Source organism: Cryptomeria japonica, chromosome 10 (genome assembly GCF_030272615.1).
Source record: "Cryptomeria japonica chromosome 10, Sugi_1.0, whole genome shotgun sequence".
Classification (NCBI taxonomy): domain Eukaryota; kingdom Viridiplantae; phylum Streptophyta; class Pinopsida; order Cupressales; family Cupressaceae; genus Cryptomeria; species Cryptomeria japonica.
Genome location: NC_081414.1, coordinates 638,659,766 through 638,679,294, shown reverse-complemented (window position 1 = coordinate 638,679,294; position 19,529 = coordinate 638,659,766). Strand labels below are relative to the sequence as shown.

General features: G+C 34.9%; 1 protein-coding gene across 2 annotated transcripts in view; it reads left to right on the top strand.

Annotated features, from left to right (window-relative positions):
* The first annotated feature begins 4,166 nt into the window (after positions 1-4,166).
* LOC131073401 (tetraspanin-20) overlaps positions 4,167-19,529 on the top strand; it is a 77,890-nt gene continuing 62,527 nt past the window's right edge. The window contains exons 1-5 of one of the 2 annotated variants that reach the window (XM_058009845.1): positions 4,167-4,318; positions 4,491-4,703; positions 4,833-4,932; positions 6,568-6,648; positions 6,754-6,858. In XM_058009845.1, the coding sequence (XP_057865828.1) occupies positions 4,522-4,703; positions 4,833-4,932; positions 6,568-6,648; positions 6,754-6,858 (468 nt within the window). In that variant the 5' untranslated portion in view covers positions 4,167-4,318; positions 4,491-4,521. Of the gene's footprint in view, positions 4,389-4,490; positions 4,704-4,832; positions 4,933-6,567; positions 6,649-6,753; positions 6,859-19,529 lie in introns of both variants that reach the window. The other variant, XM_058009844.1, reaches the window with a different exon arrangement.

Sequence of the window (19,529 nt, the reverse complement as noted above, 5' to 3'; positions counted from 1 at the left end):
GCAAACAAATAAAAGAGGGAAAAAGAATTGAAAAAAATACACATAACAAAGAAAAGCAAACCTAATCTAAAAAATAATAAATAAAAATGAAAATATACAAAAATGCCGAAAATATATATGTGTGTACACATACACATATACATGCCAAAAGTATAAAAAATGAAAACCAAATGAAAAATAAAAGTACAAAAAGGAAATAAACAATCAACTAATAGAGAAAAGAACTCAAATAATAACAAATAATACAAAAAGTAATATATAATAAAAAGACAACAAGAACAAAAAGAAATAAACAAAATGAACTAATGAAGAATGCAAAGAATAATAACAAAAAATAAAAATCAAGAAAAAGACAACTATAAAAACTTTAAAAAAAAGGATGAAGGATACATATGAGAAAAATAAATTAAGGAAACAAATAACCTAAAGATGAAACACAAAGTACATGAAATAAAAAGACAAGAAAGATTAAGCGGGAAAAAAACCAAAAAGAGGAAGGTAAGGGCAAAAAAGGAAATAAAAAGAGGGGCTCAAGAACGATGTGGGGCAATCTGGATGGAGGAAAATAAAGGTAATCAAGTAGGGCTCAATTGCCAGCCTTCATCACGGTTAAGATTGGAGGGGTGATGCTTAATGAGCATGGCTTCTTGGAGTTTCCTCTTGAAGAAATTGTCTTCTTTGTCTAAAACTTGACTGTTCTCAAGATAGATGTGATGCTTGGAGTGATTAGAGTGCTTAAATAGGGCAGAGTTGGGCACCCAATTGTGTCTAATCTTCGCACCATGTTTTTTAATCTTCATGCTGATAGATCTACCCGTTTCTCCAATATATGGAATACCACATGAGCAAGTGACCTTTTAAGCACCTAGATTAGATGTGGCTAGGGTTGGGCCTTTGGTAAAAGGGATGCACCTTTTTTGTAGTAGAGAGGGGTAAGATGGAGGAAAGGATGCCTAAAAAAATGCCATTTTTACGAAGGATGCCTTTTTGTAGTAGAGAGGGGTTGAAAGGAAGAAATGATGCCTTTTTTAATGAAAGATTTTAGAATTATTCAAAAAATATTTTATTAGGTCAACATAACTCTTTAATAGCAACATTTAGAATTATTCAAAAAATTATATGATTAAGTCAATTGACTTTACAATGGCAACAATCTTTCTTATCCATTTAAGATAAACAAACAACACATTTGATACAAAGGGTTTGTTTTTTCGAAGATTTAAAAGTGTTTAAAGTTAAAAATGCGTCTAAAGCAAAAAAAGCAGTGCAAAAGTATTGTTTTTAAAAATGATTTTTTTTTTCATTTTTATTATTTTGCTAATTATTTGGAAGAGAGATTTTTTATTTTATTTTTATGAGATTTGATATGATCTTTATCTTGATTTTTAAGAAAAAGAGCAATGACTACACTAGAAAAAATATAAGATTTATTTACACGTATTTTATTAGTACTTGAAAATACTATTGCATTCACTTAAGCCTAATTTATTGAATTTTTTGCACCAATCAAAAGTGATTATTATTTTTATTTTCAAAATTAGAAATTATTTATCTACAATATGATTGGATGAAAAAAATTGGTGTTATAGGAGCAAATTTATAGGAATAATAGATTTTATAGGCTTTTCATTAGATTTCTTTATATTTAAAAAATAAATTTTCTATCTTAATTAACTTTTAATTAATTATTGTATAGAGATTTGATTCACACCATTTAGATTAAATAAAACAAAAATTTAAACAAATAATTAAATTATTTCATTACAAGCATTACATAACAAATATTTCTATTAAAAAAAATAAACCCAAATGAGTATCTTTTATAATTATAATTTTCTATAATTTTTTTAAATCATTCTTCTTTTATTAATACTTTATGAAAATCATAATTTTATTTTTAATCATTTTAATTTATACAATATAATTTTATAATATTTAATCACTAATTTAAATATTTTTCATTTAGATATTAAAAAATACCTATTTTCACTTTATTGTTTATATTATATAATTTTATAATTATTAATAGTTATTTTATTAAGATCAAATATAATTAATATTATATAAATATAATTAATATTATATAAATATAATTAAAATAATATATAATCTTAAACTAATAATTAATAATTAAGTTTTGGACTAATTTTGTTATTATAATTTTTTTTTAAAACTATGCCCAGTAAACTTTCTAACGTGATCGGTGACGCTGGCACGACACGCCCTTTGGTTCCACGTGAATGCTTTTGACCCGAAGCTATGAACCAGTGAGGCCACAAATGGGGGACCTCATCCCCACACTTCACTTGTTCAAATCCGCGAGCACAATTGCCCAGCGAAGGCACAAGGCCTTGCAAGCACAATGGCCCAACAGAGATTTGAACCTTGGTGTCTGCTTCACCAACGAAGTGTTTAAACCACGACACTACATGTCTGAAGACTATTTTGTTATTATAATTATAATTATGTAGATTTTATAATTAATTTTAATTTTATTTATAAGAAAAATGTATATTTTCACTATAATGTTTATATTATATTATAGTTATTTTATTGGATTGAGAGTTATAGTTAATATTACAAAAATACAGTTGAAATAATCTAATTTTAAAATAACAATAATTCAAAAAAAATAATTTCAACAAATTGCTACTAAAAAAAATGGGTTACATATTTATTCATAGAGAGTATGCATTGGAACTTGAATAGCTTCGATGATTTTTTGAAGTCATTCGATCTATGTTGAGGATAAAGCTTCATCATTGAAGTGTACGAGATAGGCATATGTATCCATTCTACTATCTCCAAGAGCCTCCACTTCAACAATCTCCTTTAGTTGTTCACTCTCCTTTCAAGCTTTGAGATAGATTGCATCACCAATAAGCCCTGATTCAGGGTCCAATGAAATGTCTTTCACCACATCTAGAGCCATGTTTTTTAATTGCGGATTCACCAATAAGCCCTGATTCAGGGTCCAACAAAATGTCTTTCACCACATCTAGAGCCATGTTTTTTAATTACGGATTCACCAATCATTTGATGTTATTCACCATGTATTTTTGATTCCTTGTCGTGTGAACTATGTTGTAGACATACCTCTCCAAGATCTCAACATGTGAATGTGCACCCTCAACAGATTCTTTTCCTCAATAATGAATCTGATAACATCTTCTTCAACACCCCCCACAAAAGAATAAACCTCATTTAACTAATCATTGACTGACTTTTGCTTGTAGCTACACTTGTAGTTGGGAGTGAGATGAAATCTTGTTTCCTCTTCAAGCTTGCCATTATACCAGTTCCACAATCCGCACTCAAAGTCAATCCCTAACATGTATTTAACTTGTTAGTGATCTGAGAGCATGAATAGCAATGGATTCAAATTGTCCTTGTTTGATTGTGTCGACTCCTTGTCGAATATGACCCTACCCAAATTCAAAACTGCGCAATGGAGGCATCCTCATTCCTTATCTCAACATTGATTACTTGTCATCCCTTTGGTACGCTTTGGTCGATTGCATGGTTCAAGAAGAAGTCCACTTCTCTATTTGCTTAATGATTAATGCGTGTGATCAAATGTTCTCCAACCTCTCTTAATAATTTACAAATTCCATCAATCCACATTTAATATTTCCAACTTGGTGCAGATTTTTTCATCACTGCTCTCACCACATTTAAAGAATCCCCCTCAATGTCGATATTAAGGTAGATCGAAAGTTGTTTCTGGATTAAGGTAGGTTCTTACTCTTGCACAACTTAAGTCTGCCAAAAAGAGTCACCTATTCGGCCATCAAAAAGTTTTACTAAACCACCCCAAATCAAATCCCCTTTAACATTTTTGACAATGAACAGTAGTTCAAAATAATAATAATTAAGAATTACAACAGATATTTTTATTACAATACTATAAAGACAAATACTCGCCACTACGTGACACTTATTTTATTTATTAAGAATTAATATATATTTTAAAATATATGATCTTTTCTTCCACCACTATAATTACATCTCTCAACCTAATAGAAAATATAATATAAAACTTACATTTTTAATTCACTTTACTTGCCGGGCAATTCAAATGCCGGCTGAATTTTAAAAAATAAAAATAATATTAATAATTACTATTATTACTACTTATTTGAATCTATAGATGGAGGAGTGGAGATGTATAGTTTTTGTCCGAATACCGAACATCGGGTTCTCTTTATTTAATTCAATTCTCTGCGAAAGTCATCTCCAGATTTAGCAAAGCGTATGGCAATCTCACGAATCTAGCTTACAATATATGCTATCCAGATCAGCAGTCCAGCGAAAATTTGTTGGGTTCATTCTTTACTATTTAGCCCTTTTCATCAATTTGGTTCTCAATTTCACTCCGTCTCAATTGGGTATAATGCATCTTAATCCAGGAACATAAGTCAAAATTGATTTTCGAACATTCATTTATTTGAAAAATTGTAATCTCAACTGATTTTTGTGCTGTTGGACAGATCTTTGAAATCCGAGGACCGTTACAACAACATGGGGTGCAGAGGATTCATAGCTTTTATATTGAACATTTTGAATTTTTTTCAGACATTCTTTGGAGCAGCCATGATCATTTATTCAGCGTGGATGCTCCGTCAGTGGGATTCTTTTCACAACTACATACCCAATTCATTTACATCTAGTGCTGCACTTGGAATTGATCTTCCAGCCCCATGGTAAGTAACTATCATGATTATATCATGTAGGTTCAAGTTATTTTTTTTAGAGAGTTACCGTTCTCATACATACATGTTTTTTCAGGTGATATATGAGATAATGATAAAAAATGATTAAACAAATGACAGGTTTATCTATACATTTATGGGAATTGGCATCATTGTTTGTGTGGTTTCTTGCTCTGGTCACATTGCTGCAGAAACTACCAATTGGTGCTGTCTTTGCTGTGTATCCTGGCATGAATAATTTTTCGTTTATTCAGATTGAAAAATTGGGACTCGCTTTAAATTCTAAAACACGATGAAAAATCTGACGGAAACCCCATCTGCCCACGATGTACACATCTTTTACACCCATGTCGTTGTGGTTTATGTTGTCTTCTATGTGTATGGTAATCGAGTTCTAGGGGACTGAGCTGATGACCTTCCATACCAAAAACAATTTACAGTATCTGTATAAACCAATTTCATTTTATCCTTTTAGAACCAAATATATATTGGTTGCAGCCTACAATCAACTAGATGTAGAAATGTAACTTTCTTGAATATGCACGAGATCATAACATACAGAGCTGTCTGGAATAAACGAAGAACTTCAGAACATGCAGTAGATTCGGATTATAACTAGATGGATAATAGAAGAAATGTCTCTAGTAGTAAGTATTCCAAGCGTTTGATCCGGAAAAATAATATTCAATGAGGATATTGCAGAAACACTCCAATTTGTTAAGGAAAAGTTCTCTAATCAGCATTGTAGATGATGTTCAAGTTTAATCAAGCCAAATATATTTCTGAAAGCCAAATGAATGTGAGATGACTACCTCACTGCATCTTGGACAAGTCCCGAGACTGCAGAAATCAATTGTCTTGCAGACGTCATGTCCCTAGATTGCACAAATCAATTGTCCTGCAGACACTTTAGGATTTTATAAAGGATCAGATGATACGAGATTGTTGCTTTAATATGGGAACCAGAATTAAGAAAACACGCAGAGGGATCGAAAAGTGTACAACTCTCTGAGCATAATGCAGGAATGGGAAAAAGGGCATCAATATTATCTAATATTTTGTGGAGGAATTTCAAATTAATTACACTGCTTTTTTCTTCTGCCTATTTGAAGCTGCACTAGTGTAAACCAGAAATGATTTTATCAACACTGTTTTTCATACATGCGTATGGAGACTTGATATCTAGTCTATGTTGTATTTACTGTTGATCTTTGAAGCATTGTCTAAAGTTGAGTCATTTATGTAGCTGTTAGTTATTTCAGCTTGGCAGAAACGATCTAAAACCCTCTTTTAGTATCTTTAAGGACCTTGGTACAAATTTCTAAGGGATGCAATTAGGTGCAGTAAACTCGAAAAAGTTGTTTTTACAAAAAAGTTCTTGTGACTATACAGTAATGTTGTTTGTACTTTGTAGTATAATAGCGTATGGCAAACATTCCTTGAGGAAACATTTAATAGAAGGATTATATACACACGTTGCACATCAGCAGATATGCAATAAGACCAGGAAGAAACTATTTACAAGCCAAAGAGATCCACTTAGCATACAAGTCTATCAAGAAACTGTGGTACCGAGGAAAGTGAAGATGCTAACACATCTCTAATTGCTTTTCAAAGTCTGTTTTGAGTGGGCAAAAGCTTTAGGTCAATATGGGAAGAAATGGACACAGAATATGAGTGTTTGAAGACAAAAGATTTCTTATCTTATCCTGTAGACTCTTTTCAGTTTTGACTTATCTATGAGAACTATTTGGCTCGGTTTGTTCATTTGAAATTTCAGAATTTCGTGTATTCCTATAATTTTCTCTCATTTGCTACAAAGTTCGATTTCTACAAATCCTTAATAATGCAACAGTACACAGTGCTTGTTTTTCTTCTTATTTTACTGGAAGCAGCTTTTGTGGGAGACATATTCTTCAATCCTCAATGGGACAAGGTGCGTTATTTTATGTGAAAGAATAAAATAAACAATTTTTATCTTCAAGACCATGTTTAACAATGTTTTAAAGCTAAATCTGTCTAATGTTTTTCTTCTTTACAGGACATTCCCGATGATCCAACTGGAGAGTTTGAAAATATTAAAGAATTCATAGAAAGCAATATTGACTCTTGCAAGTGGGTTGGTTTAGGAATAGTAATTGTTCAGGTGAGACACTTCCAAACATTTACTATGTTTATGTTGCTGTAGTACACCAAAATGATTTTTTTCATTATGAAAGATGAAATTCTGGATGTAAACAGTGATCCTAACTTGCATTGTTTTTATCAAAGCATTTACTCAGTGGAAATCTCAGCATCATAACAGAGGACCTGAAAATGTTTTCAGTTAAGCCTGACAAACCAATAAATTATAATACAAACAGATGGATTTTGAAATTGTTATCACTAGCCAGTGATGATCTATCACTAATCACTTATAGATCTTTTCTTTTTTCCTAAAAGGTTTGCAATTTTCTACAACCATCTACCAATCAGGATACTTATAAAATGAAAGAAATATGTAATTTCTTTTGAGAGGTCACAAAACTGTTATCCCAGTATGGATGATTTCTTTGCCTCTAATCTATGTTACCCCAAGTTTCCAGGACGGGGATGGGGACGGGAGTGAGGCCATTTTTAGGGGATGGCTATCATAAAAATAAGGAAAATTTAAAAAATATAGAAAATTTTAAATATTCATATGATAGCATTGATAAGGCAATCATCATATACATCATAGAACCTCAGCACATAATATTAGAGTTCAATTGAGATTTTCGTTTCATAGAAAGCGACAAACAAATTAAGTTTAACAAAATTTAATTGTATTCATTGACAATGTGCAAGTATATTATATAATAACAAAATGCCTATAATAACAGAATTTCTTTGGTACTCATATAATTGTCCTACTCTTCTATTTTGTTTGGCTTGTAGCTTGCTTCTCACAAGCTATGAATTTTTCCTTCTGTTAAAACTGCTTTGGTTAGATGCAGATTGCAGGTCATTTCTGATTTAATAACTAGAAGATCCATCCACATCTTATTCGTCTTGCGTCATATGTCATTGACAAAGAAGTAAACTTCATCCTTTTGACTTTTTCTGATATTCATGTATGATTCTGTATTCATTTTAAGAAGACAGACCTCTATGTTTATGCAGATAAAGAGCTGCATTTCTACATTCTATTTAAATATCACACTTTTTAATAACTAGGAGATTTTCTATAAAATTTGAATGATAAATATTTATTTTGTCAAAAACTCCAGATTTCAGTGAATATATTTCTGCCCATTATTTTTCATTGCTTTTGTGTTTTTTTTAATGAAACATATTGTTGCTGGGCCATAGAGGAAGGGTAGCCGTCCTCAGGATGGTCGGGGACGTCCAGACATCCCCTGTCCACCCTAGGGATGGCTAGCCATCCCTTGGCATTTCTTGCATTTCCTCAGATGTCCCCGGGATGTTTCCTATTTTTGCAGATTTTTGGGGACGGCAGGGGGATGTTCCGACCCGTCCCTAGGTCCCCAGGATGTTTCCGAGTGGGGACAGCCCCAACTTGGCTGGGGATGCATCCCCAAGTTACATGGCCTCTAACTCTATTATTTCATTAAGGCTATTGGAGAGTATTGCATGACATAAAGTATAACTCTCCATAGCAACTGCTCCAAGTCAGTTTTATCCATGGTGGAGAATTTAGATGGCTCTGATTGTAGTTCTGCAACTGTTCATTTTGGCTTCCCTTTGCAAACTTCTATTCTTAGGTAAATTAGGTGATGCATTCGGTATACATTCCTTCTCAAAAATATTTAAGTTTCTTAGGATATTTCTGTTTTGCATGTTAACATCAATAAATTTTCTGACTTTTCTAAAAGAGATTGGGATGGAGGTTGCAATCCAAATACTCTTCCACTCTAAATGCACTTGTTTGGTTGTAGAAAACCTCATACACCTATGTTGAATAATATAAGAAAGTGTGTGGGAGCAATGTACTGAGAGGCATATGGATTTAGGAGATACATTGATCTAATATTGTAGGTAGATAAAATTTTATTAATAAATGCATGTTAAGTAGTAAATTCATTCAATATAGAAAGCTTTCTCCCAATATTATATTGTGTCCATAGTCAGGAATGTTATTTCATCTTTATGTTCAAGTCATCTCTTTCTTATGGAAAATATTCCCTAACGTACCATACTCTCTAGTCTCTACCATCCATTTAGTATAATTTATGGTTATTTCAAAATACAGTAAAAATAAACGATTCATTTCATTTTTATTGATAATTAACACAAGTTTATTCCTGGCAGGCAGTGAAATCACTTCTCTTGAGTGAAAGCTTTTCAATTTTGAATGCAGTTTCCTTGTTGGTTGCAGTTCATGTGATTGGGATTTGATATATTTAGTCCCTTGATTTAATTATCTACATGCTTTTACCTTATTTTTAGGAATACACTCTCATAATTCAATATCAGCTCTTTGGGCTGTGTGGATTTCTCAAACATCCCTGTTACTCAATCAGCTATAAATATGCCAATTTTTTGTATTTTCAAAATCCTGCATCTTTGTTAGAGATGGTGTCATTGCCAAAAAATATAGGTGTATATTGTTAAGAGTTTTGCTGCAAGTTCTGAGTAAATACCTATTTTCTACCGACTCTTCACTGCCAGCATTTAATTGTGTTTGCCTAGGGTACCATAGTTTTTATGGTAGTTAGTTTAAGAGACTAGTCCTTTCATTGTTTATTTGTATTCTCCATCACACTTTTTTTGTGTGGACGTCATATACAAGCAAGAGGAGGGCCCAGGTGATTCTAATGATTGCCATTGTCAGTTCTGACACTACATTACATACCTTTTAAGCTTCAACCACGTTTCATGTTTTACATGATTTCATTCAATTTTTTCTGTCTGTAATACTAGTGCTCAACGTGTCTAAGAGCCCTTTACTTCTACTATTAAGATACATTCCCTAGCAAATCTTAATATTTAATAATTTGAAGCCAAGTTGCACAAAACTTCGAAATGGTCACAGTTTCCGAGACAGAAATCATCTGGAGAAATGACAAAAGATATGCATAATTTAGAATTTTCTTTTAGAAATTTAAATTGACTTCCAATCCAGTCAACACTATTTGACTACTGAGTGTGTTCATGCAATTAGTTCTGACATTGATTCGATAAATATACATGTGAATATTCAAAGGCAGATGGATCTGATGTCACCCTGCATCCTGAAGTCAAAAACAGGCACGCAGTATGACATCTAAGAGCTATTTCTGAAAAGAAACTTTGTTGATCCTGCAACTTGAGTTCAATACTTATTTTTCCCAAACATTTTTAGAAGGCTTATAAACCTTTGCAAGAACATGAATTAGATTGGCTGAGCATAAATGTGAGTGATATCTGCTCAAAGCATTTTCTCTTGTTGAGCTCTTGTTATTCTCATGCATCTGTTATTTTCTTCTGCATAAAAACTCATAAAGATCACTTGTTCATAGCCAAAAGGATGAAAGGTACAGAAGACTCTGCCGTCTCAAAACAAGGCATTTTTAACAACTTAAGTCTTAATAATGGTAAGTGATTTGAGATTGTATCCTAAGCAGAAGAAAAAGTAAAGATGAAATGGATAAAGTTTTAAAAATTGTCATGGAGTGCAACGGGTTCATCATCTCCTTGAGAGATTGTGTTCAAATCAGGTTGGAAAACCTAGGTCTTATCATCCTATAAGAGTTTAAGATAGGATGCTTTTCATTTCTTGAGGCCTTAAGGACAACATGGGGACAACATGCTTTGTTTCTCATCAGGATGAGGACAGTTGAGCTTCTTGTATTCTTGGTTGAATCCTATGCACTATTGTTTTCATATTACGTTTGTTATTTCAGAATAGGTAATTTTTTCTCACTTTTACTCCTAGTGTTAATTCTAATGAAGCTGGTTTACAGAAATAGCTATGTACATCTGATCTTTGATGAGGCCGATGCTAGAGGCTTCAATATGGTTATCTTAGGAGGATCTCATCTGGTGGATAAATATAGCTATTTAAATTAAATCATGGAAAAAGTTTAAGAGGATTTAATATTCTTGAGTCGAGGGGTAAGATAAACTATTTGTGTAGGTTGGTCTACATGGTTGAATTACAAGAAAGAATGGTCATTGTTACAAACATTGTTGAAAAACTCGGACTTGGCAATAACTCAACAGACCCGAGATTTTTAAAAAATCGGGACTCTGACAATAACTTGGCAAATTCATCAAGCATTTCAAAATTCATAATTTTTAAAAATATTCTTCAAAATGATACATACATACTGAATTTGTAGAACATATTCCTAATTTCCATCATATGTAAATCAAAATTTGAGTTTAAAACATATCATAGACCGAAAAACATGTTCAACCTTTGAATACATATGAACTTCAAGTTTCAGTATTAAAAATTATAAATCATAAATTTTGTCTACAACTAAAGCTCAAAAGGTTTTGTTGTTGTTATGTGGGTGTTGCTAAAGTGGATGGTATAGCTGTGATATCCTTAACGGGAGCCTCAACAGGTGCCTCAATCATAGTGATAGGACCAAGCTATGTACGTGAGGAACTTGCTCCTAATGGCTGACCAACCTTGCTTTCTGCCTCCTCATATGTAGCACTCAAAAATGTAGATGGAAAGCTTTTGAAGAATAGGCATTGTGGCACCATAATCTTCTCACCATAAATTTGCAAAGGATAAGAATTGCCATTTAAAACTTAGTAAGGATTTTAGCAAACTTAAAAATTAAAATAAATAGTAAATTAAAATTAAGCACATGTTTTTTTGACCTGGCTGCAGAGTGGCTTTCCTACAAACGCAAAAATTTGAAGAAAACAATGCTCCCTTAGCTTTATACTTTATACATGTGTTGAGGCCAAGAAGAACCTTTGTGTTTGCTTTAAAAGTAGGGGAGACATAAGACTCGGGTTTCAAATAGTAGGCAACAACATGAATATGTTGGTGGAGATGTTGGCTCTACCTTTGTTCAATTATGCACCATATGGCTTCATATTTGATCTTGTTTCACCCATACAAATGTTGAACCATTTTTTTGGCCTTATCCATGGCTTCATATAGATATTCCATGGGTTTTTGACCCCGATCCACCAATTATAGAACCCTAACCAACAGTTATAACACCTAATTATCAAAATTTAACAAAATCAACAAAGTGTAATATTAGAAAATAAAAAAATAAATAGAAATCGAAGTTTGAAAAATTACATTGATGATCTCTAGCAGACTTTGGGAAATCTATCAGAAAAAATGGTCTTTACAACCTTTTTTTCCTTCAGCCTTAACAAACATGTGCTTAAGGTTGGGCATTGTAGCTAATATACTTTGCAAGGTGAGGAAATTAGTAGCAAAGTGTGCGACTCCTAATCGCATGAGATCCTTACCATCAACATGCTCTCTCATAAGATTTAGGACCCATGTGTGGTCGTAGATGTACTTTGTGATATTATTCCTTGCATTTTCAACCATATTCATCACCTAACTTAGTTTCCCCATGTCCTCAAGGATTAGGTCAAGACGATGGGAAGCGAGGGCTCCAAAATAATGTTGGGTGCCTTGCCTCTAGAAGTTTACTGACTGCCACATATGCAAATACATGTGAGTCACAATTTAAATGATCGTTTTCATTCCCACCTCTATCGCCACCTCATCCAATGTGTTGCACAAGGTCTCTGCATTTTTTATTTCATTGGAGGCATCAATTGATTTTTAAAATACTAGTTGTCCCCATGAAGCCACTAAAAAGTTGTCGAGTGTCCTATTTTTGCCATCCATCGTTTAGATAAAATGGTGCAACCTTTCTTTTCCCAAATTTTCTATTGTTCTTTTGCTAGTCAACATGTGTTTTGAACTTCATTTACAATAATGGCCCACTCAATTCATGACGACATGGGGCCTTGAACCCGTAACTTGCCATGGTCAATACACAGGTCTATTGTTCCCAATAAGGACTAGAAGCAACATTGAATGGAATACTATTAAAGTACCCAAATCTTGCACATGCCAACTTTGCCTCATTTTGCAATTCTTCATTCCATGTAGTACCTTCCAATGAAAGTTGTGTTGTCCTCATTTTTGTTTCCAAAAATGAAGGACCACTACGATGGAATTTTTATGAAAAATGAAAATTATTACTCTATGGCACGCTTCCCGAGGCAAAATTTTGACTAATCCTTGGACTAGCTTAATCCTCAGTCCATTCTCGAACTACGTTTCAAATTTCGTCCAATTCTGGGTTCGTTTGCCATGCCTTTCCTTCAATTTCGGGTTTTAAAACCCAGACTGCAGGTGGAGAATTTTCTTCAAAATGCAAGTTTTAATGATATTCTTTGTTGTGGTCTTTGTAGGGGAATTTTTGATCACTTACATGTGCATTTTTTATTTCAAATATGTCACTTGTAATTTATTTTAAGTTTCCCATTTAATGTTTTTATCTTTTTGTTGTTTTTTGGTCATTTTTAGTTAAAATAGGGGTTTTTTAGCTCAACTGCAAGTAAACTTGCAGTTTGTCCAAAAAACCCCTACTTTAATGGGTTTTACATGTAATAGGGATTTTAAATCCCCATTACATGTGTGCAAGTGTTTAATACTTGTTGTAGGGATTTTATTTCCCCCTTACAAGTATTTTTAAACTTGCAGTTTGTCTTTTAAAACCCGATTTTAACATAAAGTTCATTTTTGACAATTTTTAAACTTGTCATTTGTCCAAAAAAACCCGATTTTGGCTTAATGAGTGAAAAGTGAAATTTTAAACTTGTTGTTTTATATTTAAAACCCGATTTTGAGCATGAAAAGGAAAAAGGAGAAAATCGAACTTGTCATTTTATGTTTAAAACCCGATTTGCTTCCTTTTGAAGAAAATCGAACTTGTCATTCATTTTTCAAAACCCGAAATGCAAGAATGAAGCGATTTTGGACTTTTTCAAGGCGAAATTCGTGGATGAATCGTTGGATGATGGGGGCGTTTTGAGCTTGCATCCGATCTTCTTGCATTTTTTGACATCTATCATGCCATTTCAAAGACAAATCCGCTGGTTTTTACCCTAAGAAACAGCAACTGCGTTTTTTTTAACGTGCCTCATGAATGCCACGATTTGAGCGGTTAAATCTTCAATGTTGCCCACACTCCTAAATCGTTTTGGCCTTTCTTCCTAAGGCGTGGAGGGTAAGAGCAGGTTCGCACCATTTAATGGTGCATTGAATGTGTAATGAATGCCACGTTTTTTCACAAAAACGTGACTCTCTTGGCTGCGTTTTTTGGCATTGATACCTCTTCAAACACCTTTGGTATTATTGCTTTAGCAAATACCTTGATCGTTTTGCTGCAACAAACTTGAAATGAACACTTTCATTGGCATTTTACTCTTGCAAGTTTAAGATTGCTACCATTTTTGGGGGCATTTTCACAAAAACGTGATAAGGGTTTAAAAGTTCAGTTTTGCTTCTTCATCTCAAGAAGTATTGCATTGTTGGAGAAGCATTTTGATTTTCCAATCAAGGTATGTTCTTCCTTTCTTCTCTTCTTTTTATTTTCATGTTTTCTTCATTTTTTTTTTGTTATTAATTGCATTCTTCACATGTGTTGTTCTTCCCTTACGGTTGAGAAATTTAATCATTTTTGGTTAAATTTCCAAGCTTGAAAAATGTGAAATACCTCTCTCTTGCAAATTCGTGTTTTGAAAACCAGATTACATGTTGAAAAGATCTTCCCATTTTCATGAAAATGACTATCCCGGATATTCCCATTTCTATCCATTCACGTTCCCCATATCCGCACTTTCCATTTCCATCATTTCCCGCAAGTCAAAATCCCATTTTTCATCCGTTTCTCCATTTTCGAATTTACAAGTATACTTGTATTCGGGTTTTAAAATCCCGATTGCATGTATGTACTTTCCAACTTGTATACTTGCGAAAATTCCCCCAAGATCCGAAATTGGTCAAAGTCAAGATTTTCCCATTTCTACATGTCTTCTCTCTTCTTCTCACAAAACCGTGAAATTCAGAGATCGAAGTTTTACCCATTTGAAAAAAGAAAGAATGATATTTGCAGCTGATTATGATGTGGCCTTAACCCTTTTAAGTCTTCATCACAGCATTCCAGGTTCGCAATTAATGTCAGATTTGCCGGCATCGCCAACTCCAAAGAAAATGAAATACAAATATGATAAATACCAGAATGAGGTTACACCTTCCCAGGTCTCCTCGCCATTGGATCGCATCAGGGACACAGAAATAGGGCATGTTGATATGGCAGAATTCATTCACAGGGTAGAAGATCCACAGGATAACAACTTGCAGCGGCTGTTGGACAGCCATATCCATCATGCGTCTTCTTTCCCAGTGGCTGCCCTAGAACCTGAATTTGTTCTTGCATGCGCCCATCATTTTGACAAAGAGTCAAGAGTCATAAAAAATGATGATGGTGAAGCCATAATTCGTCTTGATGCGGATACAATCGAGAAGGTCTTCAAAATACCTCCTGCACCTGTTTACATGGAAATCACCAAAGAAAGTGCAGCAGAGTATTATGTGAAAAGAGAAAAAGATTGCAAGCGCCACATCAATAGGTGGATTCATGAGCCACGTCCTTCCTTCTCAAGATGGGCAAAGTTGTACCGTTGTGATTTCAAGTGGGAGATAGGAGACACCATCACTCTTCTCAGCAGAATGTTAGGCCTTGAGCACTCTAATGTCTTTGAGCCATGGATGTATCAATTCATCATGTTCATACGGCAGTCGCATCACATTTCATGGGGTGAAATCATCAGCGATGCTTTGTGCGAACAACTTGCAGCGATTCCTACCACTATGACCTTCTTTATGAATTCTTATTTGGTATATTTAGCAGCATCACTTAGACACTTTCCAGGTCTTTCTACCAAGGGTGATCGCTCTCTCATACCAGTTTGGGAATATTATGACCAGCTGCCTTTGAAACCTAGCAGACTACATTTTAGAAGAGTCCAAGACGCATTCTTTGGATATTTTATGTGTCAGTTTGACATGGATCTCAGAAATAAGCGAGTATCAGATGAGGCATGGGTCAAGGTATCTGAGTATGGGTGCTTATTCCTGCAATTTCCCACCTTCACCTACATGAGGATTGGGTGCTATGATGGACAACCATACATGCTACCAATATACCCGACCGATAGGATAATTCTTATGGAGTTGGGTAAACAAATTATGGCTGTTCATACTCTTCAGTCTGCTAGACACAAGGTTGGAATGGGGATCTCCAGCACAAATCCGTTGAAAATTGGTCGATACTCCCTTGTCACATCTGTGAAGGCTAAGGCCATGGAGGTTGAATTGCAGGAAATCAAGCTTAAGAGGTTCAAACCTAGAGCTGATTTTGATTATAGAGGTATGAAGGAAAAGATCAAAAAATCCTTTGTACATGTTCATCGCATTGAAGACATCTGGGCAGATCTCCGCACAGAAGCTGAAGTCCTGAAGATGGATTACTGCAGGCTCACTGTTGAGCAAATTGTTGACTTGAACTTGGCAGATATCCCACAAGGGATGATTGATGATGGGCGTATACTTGATCCTGAATACACTTCACGGAGGGTTGAGGAAGCTCCACTTCCTTTGATCCAATGGTCACATAAAGAGTGCGTCTCCATTCTTGACAGATTTCAGCCTATCTTGGCCAACACTAACGCATGGTTGAAAAGCAATGCTGTTAGACTTATCAAAATCAAGGTTGGTAAAGAAGATGATTCTACAGGGCCTCTTGGACGAAAGTCTGAGATTCAGATTGATAATAAGGAGGGTGCTTCATCTTCAAGCACAAGGATCAAGTTACGAGTTAGTCGTGCAGTAGTGCTTCCTCCTGAGGAGACAACTACTCGTGGGAAGGAGAAATCACGGTTCCATGTTCGGGTGATCGATCTGGATAATCCAGAAGAGGGGCAGCAATCTGATGATGCGCCTAAGTCTCCAGTTTCAGACACGCCTCATGAGGTCATTCCTCCAGTTTCTATTGAGACGCCTCTTTCTCCTCCTGATTTGCTCATTGATGAGTCTCCTCAGAACGCAGTTCCCATTTCAGCATACGGGCCTTCTCCTGAGCAACAACGAGAATGTGTGTTGGAAGTTCCTGAAGATAATCCCACTTGCATTCAGTTATCAGAAATTGATACTTCCACTTCTGGTTTTGAAGAATTCATGAGGCAATCTTCATGTCCGTTGGTAACTGAGCAAAACATAGTCGCTATTCAAACAGATATTCCTCCCAGGGTGACCACAGTGATTCAAACAGAAACTGCTTCTCCTTTGCCTACAGCTGTTACAGGAAGTGAGTTGATGACTTTGCCTCCATGGCTTAGTTCTTTCACCCCGAAAAGAAAGAAGCAAGAGATCTCACCTGATGCCTTCGACTACCAGCAACTCAAACAGTCCAGATCCAAAGTTGCTAAGAAGGCGAAGACTATTTCCAGGGTAACTGTTGATAGCAACAAGATGAAAGTAGCTGAAATTGTGGAACCTATTGCAGATAAACCACTTGATGAAATGTCAGCTGCTGATTATAAGGTTACAAGGGTAGAATTGGGCAAGCAAACACATGAAGTCATTAAACATGATGCTCAGTTTTCTGTTGCTTCACTAGTGCAAAGGTGTGACGATCTTCTTGCAAAGAAAGACAAGCTAGAAGAAGAAAACCGACAGCTCATGGCAGCCATCAATAAAATCACAAAACCTGCTGCTGAAGGGAGTAACTCCATAGGTTCTTCCGGTTCCCAAGAATCGATTCGTGGAGTAGAAAGGGCTGCTCAAAAAGTACAAGCACTGGATTCCTGGATTGATCACCTTCATGATCAATGCGTGCAAGTGATAAAAGACATTTTTCAAATAATGTCTAAGCTGGAAACCATTGAGGAGAAATTGGATCAGACTTCTAACACTTTCAAAAAGAATCTGGAAAGTGTTGAGAAAAGTCTGGCAATCTGGCGTACCATGCCCCAACAACAGCTGAGTATTTTGCAGGAGCACACCATCATCTCTTCCAGGGTCATGTACTTGGAATTTGAGGAACTCATGGAAAACAAAACCCTTGTTCTTAAGTCCCTCATCGAAGAGATCAGTGATGCAAGGAGATTCCGGAATGAAGTTTATCAAGGTATTGTCTCACATTGTGAAAGGGCCTCTTGCAATATAGTAAGTCAGGATGGAGAGCTAATTCCAGAAGAAGAAGTTCTTGCGGACTTACAGATGAGGATTCATGGTGAATGGAGGAGTGAACAATTCTCGGCAGTTTCAATTCAAGCATTGATGAAACATCAAGCCTTTTTGCATGAAATCCAGTCCATCCTGGATAGAGACAATTCCGCGCTCCTTCGCTGTCACGACACTATTGTGAAGACTATGGTAGTTGCTAAGAACACTCATGAACCGAATCCCGAGGAACTACAAGCGAGCATCCGGAAATTTCAAGGATTCATGTCTTCACAAAAGGCAACCTAAGTGTTTTTCAACACTTAGTTGAATTTTCTCTCTTTCGTAATCTTTAGTTGTAATTTCGTTTTGACAAGTTACATGTAAAAGTAATTTTTGTAAAATACAAGTTACACATTACTTGTACTTTTGTAATTACATGTAAGGCAACTACAAGTTATGTCCGATTAGGACTGTAGTTGGAATAAGTCTTAGTTAGTTAGAGTAACTCTTAGTTAATTAATGAAGTCTCAGTTATTTATTGAAGGAGTCTTGGTGGTTAAGAGAATCTCTCAAGTTAGTTAGGATCCTCCCACCTTTTTCTCAAGGCTCCTCTTCTATAAATACTTGAGAGGTCCATTGTAAATATATCTTTTGGAAAGCAAGCAAAAACTTTGCCAAATTTACAGCAAGAAGTCTTTGAGCTTATGTATGTGGATTGAAAGTTTTTGAAGAAATAATAAAGAAGGACTACTCAAGTTTTGAGTCTTTGAGCTACATGTTTGAGTTTGAATCTTTTATTTCTTCTATGCCAAGTGTTTCTAAAGGAGCTTAGTCCAATCTGATTTGAAGTCTTTGAGCTGCAAGTAGAGAAGATTAATTAAAATAGGAAAAATCTCTAGAAGGAGCAGCAAGTCTTTGAGCTTGCGTCTATTCTTGAGGAAAATTACTGTTTGATAAGAAATAGCAGCAAGTCTTTGAGCTTGCATTAGTTCTTGTCTTTGTGTTAAAAGAATAGATTATTCCAGTCTTTGAGCTGTTATCTTTTATTCGTTGTAAAATTTAGTATAGCAAAGGGTAGATAGGACTTCCAATAGTCAAGTCTTTGAGCTTGATATTCCTGTCCCGTCCCGAAGGAAGTGACGGGAGTCTTTGAGCTTTCAGGAAACTTCACTTCCTTTCTCTCATTTTACTTGAAAGTGGTTACTGCTGTTATTCAATCGCTATCCTTTTCTGTGAAGAGAAAAAGGATATTGTCTTTCTTGAAAAAAGAAGAAAGATTGCTGTCCCATCCAATTTTATTTTCCAAGTTGTAGTTAGATAGGGGGAGCCTTCCCTTAATTAGGAGAGTTTTTACTCGTGTGCTGTAGTTGAAACCACAATTTTGTATATTTCCCCAAGTGTACAAAATTTTCAACCAACAAGTTGCGCACTAGGAGTGTTACAAGGAACACAAAATCTAGAACTATGTTTGTCCACACTTCTTGATCCTCGTATCCGTGACCCAATTGAAGAAGAGATCCCCATATCTCCACGTGACCTTTTAGAACTGAAAATTGGGATTGGGGCTACCATTGCCTTTTTATTTGTTGCTTTCCTTTGCTCATATACTACTAGGAGTTCTTTCG